Source organism: Arvicanthis niloticus, chromosome 2 (assembly GCF_011762505.2).
Source record: "Arvicanthis niloticus isolate mArvNil1 chromosome 2, mArvNil1.pat.X, whole genome shotgun sequence".
In the NCBI taxonomy this organism is placed as follows: Eukaryota; Metazoa; Chordata; class Mammalia; order Rodentia; family Muridae; genus Arvicanthis; species Arvicanthis niloticus.
Window position 1 is genome coordinate 121726247 of NC_047659.1, and position 10216 is coordinate 121736462.

General features: G+C 44.6%; 1 protein-coding gene across 1 annotated transcript; it reads right to left on the bottom strand.

The window, feature by feature from the left end:
* Window positions 1-2417: 2417 nt before the first annotated feature.
* Defb116 (defensin beta 116) lies at window positions 2418-3691 on the bottom strand. Its single transcript, XM_034496861.2, has 2 exons — window positions 3599-3691; window positions 2418-2710 (listed from the first exon to the last, which is right to left on the bottom strand). The coding sequence occupies exons 1-2, from the start codon at window positions 3663-3665 to the stop codon at window positions 2541-2543; spliced, it is 237 nt and encodes a 78-aa protein (XP_034352752.1). The 5' UTR covers window positions 3666-3691; the 3' UTR covers window positions 2418-2540.
* Between the last annotated feature and the right edge of the window lie 6525 nt (window positions 3692-10216).

Below are 10216 nucleotides of genomic sequence, written 5' to 3' on the forward strand. Positions count from 1 at the left end.
CTTACCAGCAGCTGCAAAAGCTGCCACTTGTTGTGTTTTAATTGTATAGGGATTTACAATTAAGAGATTCCCCTGAATCTCAGAAGATACTCTGGGCTTTAAAGCAGAGTTGAGACTGAAAGGCTGAAGACTTTTGAAGTTGGACTGAATGAATTTTGCATTATGATATGGCTACAAGCCTATGGGAGCCAAGGAGTTGAATATGGTAATTTGAATGAGAATGGTCCCCACAGGCTCATGTATTTGATTGTTTAGTACCTGGTTAACAGAATACTTTGGGAGGACTAAGAGGTGTGGCCTTGTTGGAGGAGGTATGTCACTGGGAGGTAGGTTTGGGGTTCTCTCTCTCTGTGTGTCTCTCTCTGTTTCTGTCTCTGTCTCTCTGTCTCTGCCTGCAACTTATGAATCAGATATGAGCTCTCAGCTACTGGTCTAAAATTATGCCTGCCTGCTTGCCTGCCACCATGCTCCCTGTCACAATGGCCATGGAGTAGACCTCTGAAACTGTAAGCAATCTTCCAATTAAATGCACTCCTTTAAAAGTTGCCTTGGGCATGATGTCTCTTCATAACAATAGAACAGTAACTAAGACAGGAAGTACATTTCTTTTTTTTCTTTCTTTTTTTTTTTTTTTTAATTTCTAGGAGTACACTGTAGCTGTCTTCAGACACACCAGAAGAGGGCATCTGATCCCATTACAGATGGTTGTGAGCCACCACATGGTTGCTGGGAACTGAACTCAGAACCTCTGGAAGAGCAGTCAGTGCTCTTAACCACTGAGCCATGTCTCCAGCCCCAGGAAGTACATTTCAATTTGGAGAGTGAACATTCCCCAACAACATCCCTCAATCCTCTGGGATGAAAAGATGCTATTCCAATGCCTCGCTCTGAGGCATCATCCCCCTCTGTGGTGGTCTGAATATGCTTGGCCCAGGAAGTAGCACTATTAGGAGGTGTGGCCTTGTTGGTGTGGGTGTAACCTTATTAGAGGAAATGTGTCACTACTGAGGTGGACCTTGAGACCCTTATTCTAGCTGCCTGGGAGACAGTCTCTTTCTGCCACCTTTGGATGAAGATGTAGAACTCTCAGCTCCTTCTCCAGCATCATGCCTGTCTGTACACTGCCATGCTTTCTGCTATGACAATAATAGACTGAACCTCTGAAACTGCAAGCCAGCCCCAATTAAATGTTTGCCTTTATAAGAGTTGCTTTAGTCATGGTTTCTCTTCACAGCAATGGAAACACCCTGTAACATATTCACCACCACCTCTATGCCTCTGTTACCAGATAGTGCATTTGCCCGTGCCAGTCTCTGCAAAGTCAAGGATCAAAAACAGAACTTAAGTCTTCAAGGTACAGTTCATTCAGAGAGGCAGTCATCTGAGAAGGTGGTCACTTAACAACCTAGAGGTCTGCTTTCCACCTCAGCTCCAGCTAGTGACCATTACTGGAGATGGGAAACAGGTAGTCAGACATTCCAAAGTTTAGCCTTGCCCGCTGGCCAGGTGGTCAGCCTTGTCTCTGAGTCTTAAGGCCTCTCTCCTTATCATTACCTCCATGCTTCTTCTGTATCAACTCTCTGTGCAGCTGTGTTTGTATACCCTCAAGGCTTGTATTCCTCCCTAGGTAGAGCCTGGAGGAGAGGTTAATCCAGACAAGTTTACCATTCCATTGTGTACTGAGCTGCTTACAATGTATATGTACTGGCTCCTTTCTATAACACGAGTACAAATGTGGTCTTACACCATGAACATGCTCACCTCTGTCTCTTATCACTACACCCAGAGACAGACTCTCAGCTTTGAAACTGGAAGACTTCGAAACAGGGATGAGCCATGCCCAACAGTCCACTGGGTAGAAACATCTCACTTTTTTTAAAAACAAATTCCTTTCCTCAATTTTGCCTGCTCATCTGGTTCTAGTTCCCCTTAAGGACACTGCATCAGACAAAGCAGGCAGTATTAGTCCTGGGGAGACCAGGCAAGTTTGCTGCTATGTCTTGGCTCTTTGGGATTTCCAGAGGGGATATCGTGAGTTCTCGCACATGAAACTGGATTATCTGAATCCAATCAAGCCAATCGTTTGAGCCCTTCTGTAGCCTTCAGAATGAGGTCAAAACAGGACAGAAAATCCAGCTACTCCAGCCTCTCCATCCTTTATACCCCACGAAGTACCTGGTATCTCATTTGTGTTCCCTCCCTTCCTCCCTTGCTCCCTTTTTCCCTCCCTTCCTCCCTTTTCCCCCTCCCTCCCTTTCTCCCCCTCCCTCTTTCCCTCCCTCCCTTCCTCCCTCTTTCTTCCTTTCACAGTTCCCTTCCATACTACAAGGCCACCCAGCTCCCAGACTAAACTGTCTGTCCTGGCCAGTGATGACCGCCCACAGAGAAAGATACACACACATGAGAAGGAGTGCGTTTTTATGAGGAGAACATTCCAGAACATGGGATAAATTACTACAAGAAGGGACGATGCTGGTGACATTCCAACCTGAGAGTAGCTTGAAGCATTTGAGGTGGGTAAGCCAGGCTCCTTCGCAGAGTTAGAAACTGGTAATCTTCATAGGAAATTTGAGGCAGCATTTCCTGTTCTTTAGGCAGGTAAAGTATTGGATCTCATATTTCTGGCAGGCATTTCTGCATATCCCCTGGTAAAGCTCACATGAAATCCATGGCTCTCGACTCTGGCTACTGCGGAACCTGAACAGGCCACCTGGAGAAGACACAGCCAAGTTTAGTTTCTGTGCAGCGGTGATGCTAGAGGTGAAAAATCATGACTGAAATAAAACAGTCCCCTTCAGCACAGGACTCAGAGTCAAAACATCTAGAGTCAAACTGGGGCTCTGCCCTTTGCTGGCTCCATGCTTCTTCCTCCAGCCCTCTGGCCCTGTATCATCTTTACGATGAAATAAACAACCGGGCCAAGTCCCTAATGGTTTTGTGATGATAAAATTATTACACATGGGATGTCTATAAAATCATTAAGCATTTAATAAATAAATGAAATGATATTTTTCAAATAATTATTTAAATTATATAAATTAGTAATGTAATTGATTACTTAAGTAATTATATGACACTTATAAAACTTATGAGAAACAAGTCCAATAAAATTCACCCCACCCCCAATTCATTACATCAATTCAACGGAGTCCATATACAGACCCTCTCTATCCCAATTCCTAGTTTCACTAAACCTCTCCCAGCTACATCCAGCACCAAACACCACTCATTGTCCATGTGACATCAGAACATTAGCCAAGACTGAGTTCATAGCAGAACCGCTTGTCTCCCGCTCACCTTTGCCATCATCCTATTTTTCTGTGGTCTTAACATCCATGCCCCGCACCCAGCTCACTATCCCACATCTAGTCATTCCTTCTCCCAACCTCCCACACCTACACCACAAACCAGGCTCCTGTCCCAGTTAGAGCACTTCCTGATGCCCTTCAGGTCTCGAGTCTCCACAGTGCCAGGAACACAGGCCAAGAACTTTAAGTTTGCCATGAGAGAAAATTAACGGGGATCCTGACATAGCTGATACTGTGTCATCTGCAACCTACACTTGAGACCCCCAGAACCTTAGAGAGACCCGAGTTACCTGTGGTCTTGTCTGCCAGGATCAGCAGGACAACCACGGTCACAAAGTATGGTTTTGGGGCTGGCATGATGAGAAGCACAGAGGCTGTGTTGCAGGTGACTGGATAGGAATCACTGAAGCAGAACATGGGCCCTGCCTCTGTCAGTTTTGGAAATGGGCCAGGGTTAGAGGCAATGAACTGAAAGGGGTTTTAAAATGTTAACCAAGCAGGAGGATGCAATGCCTCAGAAGTCCCAGCTGGGGGTGTTGTTCCGGGGTGGGAGACATCCAAGCAACACTCACAGCAAAGCAGGCCCACATTCCAGTAAGTCAGGAAGACAGAGTTTTACCCAGTTGACACTTCCTCACTCACACAATGAGAAACTGTATACTTGTAACAAGTAATCTCTGGCCATGAGTCTTTGCTAGAAAGCTCTCTGCTTGAAAGAAATGAACTACATAGTATCATAAAAATGCAAGGAGTTTAAGGTTCCAAGGACACAAATATTCAGTCGTTGTCTATTTTTCCTCAGTAAAACTGGGCAGAGAGACTGGAGGAATGGTTCAGTGGTTAAGAGCACTGGCTGCTCTTCCAGGGGATCAGAGTTCAATTCCCAGCCTCCTCATGGCGATTTACAACTGTTGGCATCTCCAGGAGATCCTCTGGCTCCATGAGCTCCAGGTACACACGTGGTGCACAGATAGACTTGCAGGCAAAATGCCCTTATGCCACCAAATAAATCACACCAAAGCAATATTTGAGCAAAAGACAAGAACCCCAGATGACAAGAAAAAGCTGGGTGGAGAAAAGGACAAAGGATGTGAGGAATGTCCAATGAGCACAAAGAAAGATTCCCCTGGGACTGGGGAGATGCCCATGGGTAAAGTGCTTGCTGTAAAGCATGAGGACCTGAGGTCAGACCCTGACACCTACACAATATCTCCATCATGATAGCATGTCTGAATCCACAGTGCTAGAGAGGCAGAGACAGGCAGATCCTTGGGACTCAGTGGCTGGCTATTTAGACAAATCCACAAGCTCCAGGTCAGTGAGATGCCTTGTCCCCAAAAGTAAAGTGGAGAGAGCAAGGAAGAAAGATACCTGATGTTGACTTTTGATCTCAACAAGTGCATACACAGATGAGTGTACACACACACACACACACACACACACACACACACACACACACACAGAGGCACACATACAGACATACACATAGCAAGACACACATACACACAGGCACACACACAGGCAAGCATAGAGGCACACACACAGAGAGACATGGACAGACAGATACACACACACAGGCACACACACACAGAGGCACACACACAGAGAGACATGGACAGACAGATACACACAGGCACAGGCACACACACACACAGGCACACACACAGAGACATGGACAGACAGATACACACACACAGGCACACACACACACAGGCACACACACACAGAGACATGGACAGACAGATACACACAGGCACAGGCACACACAGACATATGCTCACCATCACTAACCATAAGAGAAATTCTATTTCAAAGTACAGTGAGGCATCATCTCATACTTCTGAGAATGCATGCTATTTCAAAACAAGAGTAATGCTGTTGACAAATATTGTCAAGAATGAACACAGTCACATCCTTTTGTATCCCTGGTGGCAATAGGAAATGATTTCTGGGACTATGGAAGACAGTACACAGAGTGGTAATTCCTCAGTTATACCCCAAGTTCCCCTCCCAGGTGTATTCTCCAAAGAGCATAGGTTTCAAAGCCCATGTCTACAGTGACATCATCCATAACAGTCAGACCTGTCACTCAGTACTGGCTGGAGGGATTTACAAAGTGTGGTGTTGGGGTGTAGCAGAGTATTGGTTTGCCTGTAAAGGAAGGGACTCTGGTTCCAACACATGCTCTGACATCACCGAGCCTCAAAGACACTGTGCCAAGAGATAGAATCCAGTCACAGATGCAGCATCTCACTCCTACGAGGTACCCAGAGTCACCAAACCTCTAGAAACAGAAATCAGATTTCCAAGGCTGAGAAAGCAAGAAGTAGGAAGTTAATGCCCAGTGGGTCAGAGCACTTTTGCAAGCAAGCTATGGTTTCCAGCCCAGAGTAGGCAGGGACTGTGATTTCCTTGTAGTGTTGGAAGCCATTGGTCCTGGGTCTAGTTTATCGGCCAGCTCACTTCACATCCTTTTATAAAACTGACACATAACAGCTGTATGCATTTGTGAATTGCTATTTTTCAACAGACTATTTCTATACACGGGATTATGCCCAAATCAGGGCGAGTTTTTTTTTTCCTTTTGAGCATGTATCATTTCTTTACAGTATAAATATTCAAAATCTTTTCTTCCTTCTCCCAAATTTGTGGGAGGGACACACAAGAGAATACAAAGCCTTTCTGCACCTATGGGCATCTGTGGGGCTCTAGCCCAGTGGTCCTCAACCTCCCTAGTGCTGTGACCCTGTAATACAGTTCTTTGTATTGTGGTGACCCCCAACCACAAAGTTATTTTGTTGCTACTTCATAACTATAACTTTGCTACTGTTATGAATCATAGTGTAAATATCTGATGTAATTGCAGGCTTTTCCACTCGTACCCCAGTTCCTGAAACTTATTTATGAATAAATGCCTAGGCCATAAGCTTAGTCTAGTTCCCCAACTAGCTTGTAATTAACTAGCTTAATTAACCTGTTTATACTATTTTATGAGTGCCACATAGCTGGTTATCTCTTCTCAGTGTTATGTGTCTGTCTCCTCAGAGTTTGCAGGAATCTCAAACTGAGATTCCTGAGTACCTGACTCTATCCCAGAGTTCCCCTCTCTCTGCCAGAACTCCCACCTCCTATTTCCTGTCTAAGCTAATTGGCCATCAGCTTTTTGTTGACAAGTGGTGCTTTCATACAGTACACAAGACAGTACAATAGGATATGCAGGATATCTGATATGCAATCCCTGTGAGAGGGTTGTTTGACCCCCCCCCCAAAGGTATCATGACCCACAAGTTGAGAACCGCTCTTCTAGAGGCTGATGCCTTCACAGATGTAGAACAAGCTAGAGGCCACAATCATGTTCTGTGAGCACTCAGATTGGCTACCCATATTAAAGTGAATATTTACCCAGACAGTGAGATGGGTTTGGAGACCAGTTCGTTATAACCCAAGTCTGGAAGAACAGAGACATTCTAACATCAATGAGAAACAGAACACCCAAGGGAAACAAACTGGTGGTTTACTAACATAATTGCCAATTTCCCCAGCAGGCATATTACCAACTATGGCAGAACTAATGCCAAGTGAGCTTGGATATCCAAATGAATGGCACACAAAGCACTGCTAAGGTTTCCACTAGGGAGACGAGGACCCATTACATCAGCCCAGGGACTCTGATTCATAGCTTCAGAAATATAAAACTCTCAGGGCTGGAGAGGTGGCTCAGGTGGCTAAGAAAGCATACTGTATTTGCAGAGGACTTGAGTTTGGTTCTCAGCACCCATGTCAGGAGACTCACAACTGCCTTTAACTCCAGCTTCAGGAGCTCTGTTGCCCTCTTATGGCCTCTGCAGGCATTGCATTCACATGTGCATGAGTCCACACAGACACATAATTAAAAATAAATCTTTAATAGAAGAAACATGAAGCTCTCCCCAAACTATAAAAGTGGCCACATCAAAGGGATAACCAACTAAAACTATCCTTGTATTTCAGCACGAGTCCGAGGGTGTGTATGTGTGTGTGTGTGTGTGTGTGTGTGTGTGTGTGTGTATGTATGTGTGCAGTGCACATCTAGACATAAGCAATTGATGTCAGGTATCTTTCTCATTCATTCTCTGCTTTATATATTGAGGCAAGGTTTCTCACTTGAACTTGGCCTATTAAGTTGGCTAGTCTAGTCAGCCAGCTTGATCTAGTTATTGCCTCTCAAACTGGAACTGCAGGTGGCTACCACCCTTTCCTGGTGTTTACAAAGGTGCCAGGGCTCAGAACCCGGTTCTCATGCATATGTGGCAAGTGCTTTACCCACTGAACCATCTCCCCAGCCCTGCTGGATGGTTTTCTCCCGTTGTCTAACCAACAGAATCGCCTAAAAAGGATGACAATCTCAACACATCTACAGTGAGAATCAGATAATTCAGGGCATAATAAAAATTCGTGCTATTTTTTAGACAGCAAGATAATTATTGGCAAGCTTTAAGGCCGTTAGGGCCAGACACCCCTCTTATAACCATTGACTTGTAAAACTCAGAACAGCAGCAAGTCTCTCGATGGTCAATGGATGGGACCTGAGTCGTATATTTAGCCGTAGGAAGAGACTTGACATGCTGAACTGCCTGGAGGCCATTAATTGATAACTATCTAAGCCCAGTTCTAGGAATCTAAACAGAAAATTTTTACCTAGCCTCAGGTTTTATTTGCCTTTGCTCACTCTCAAGAGTGCCAGCCCAAATGTGCCTGTTGATCACCTGGACAGGAAAATGTCTCAAGAAATCTGTCTGTTCTACAGAGTTTAGAGCTAAAAATGGAGATTGGCTCAGTGGTCTCTCTGGACACTGTCACCTCTTACCCGATGCAAGCCATTTGCTCACTACTGCTCCCTTTAGCCACTGCTCTCTGATGTCCCTGAAGTGACCTCATGCTATTCTGTAATAAACTGTAACTGTCTTCCACTCTACGCTCCAAGTGTCTTATCTGAATTCATTCAGCAAAGCTCACAAGGGCCCAAGAGCTAAGGAGACATCAGTGTAAAACACCAACCACAGTGTGGGACTCCTCTAAGCTAAACCAAGGAATCCTGGGGGCAAAGCCTTCTGGGACCTAGGGACAAGTGAGCATTTCCCCCCTAAAGGCTTACTGTCAGAAGGTAAGGAACACTCTGGGCACCAGCATGCTAGAGGTTTGCTTTGTGTTATGTCACACTCATAGAACTCATGGTTTGCTGTAGAAACAGAGTCCAATTTATGATTCCTGGTGTGCGAGAATTCTAAAGATTCACAGGACGTAATTCTCTAAGGCTGCAATCACCATCTATTTTAGAGTGTGGCAAGCATGATGTTTCTTCTCCCTTTGAATGTTAGATCTAGTGAGAGCACAGCGTTACACTGGGTACCAGACAGAGAGCCTTTGCTGTCCTGTGGGCTCATCACACCCTCTGGTGGCCACCTGGTGGAATAAGATTCCTGAGTCTCTGGTTGGTACAGACTTGGAGACTTGGATACTTAGATGGACTTGCAATATATTAAGCAGGAGGCAGGAGGATTGACAGTTTGATGCTAGCCTGCACTACATAGCAAGGCTCTGACTCAAAATCACAAACAAAATAAAAAGCCAACTATCTCAATCCTACAGACGTTTGTTCTGACTATAAACTCTTTGCACCTGTCTGGAATGTCAGGCCCCACTGAGTCTGTGGTTAATATTTAAAGACAACAGAACATTTCAAATTTTTCCCACAGACAGAAATAAGTATTGCTTGAATATTAAATAATAGATGAAATATCACATAACATTGGGTTTGAAAATGTATCAACTGGAAGGAATTGTTAATTAACCAAACAGCATAATTATACTCAAAGTAGATCCCGTGAGACTCCAACTGTGAACCTTTAGTAGTGCTCGGGGCCTTTTAGTTTAACAAAACTAAGCACAGAGATAAAGATGAGAAAAAAATTATCTAAGCCCAGACAGTAGGACTTGTTTCCGCAAAAGTCCAAACCATATTATAATGGTTTTTAAGTGGTTTAGGGATGGAGAGATGGTGTAGTCAGTGAAGTGCTTGCTGTTCAAGCATGAGACTAGCTTAATCCCCAGCGCCCACGTAAGAGTCTGGTGTGCCTGTAGCCCCAGCTCTGGGAAGCCAGAGCTAGGAGGAGCCCCAGGGCTTGCTGGCTGGCCAGTCTAGCTGAAGGAGAATGCCTGGTTCTGTGAGAGACCCTGCCTCAAAAAGTAAGGTGAAGAGTAACTGCAGAAGACACCAAACACACACACACACACACACACACACACACACACACACACACACCACAACACACATACATACACACACACACATACGTGTACATACACACACATACACACACACACAACACACACATACATACACACACACATACGTGTACATACACACATACACACACATACACATACATACACACACACACACACCCCACAACATACATACACACACATACACACACATATACACACATACCCCATAACACACACACACACACACACACACACACACACACACACCCTGTTTAAAATCTAGTTATTTGTTTTTAAACTCCTAGGAGAATTGAATGAGCTAAATCTCTTACCACTACAACTACAAATGTCAGTCTGTTTTATTTGCACACAGTGGGCTTTTCTATTGCAGAAATCATTAGAGAAGTTTCAAATTACGTCCATGGCCTTGGAGTGGCAGGGAAGATTATATATTGTATTGGAAAGAGTCAGAACCAGGGCCACAATTGCAAATCCTTATACAACTACTGGACAAGTGGTGCAGAGGTTAGGAGAGCTTGCTGTTTTTCTGGAGAACCAGAGTTCAACCCCAGCACCTGAAACTCCATTTCTAGAGGCTTGAATGACTTCTTCTGACCTCCAAGGAACTTGCAATGTGCACA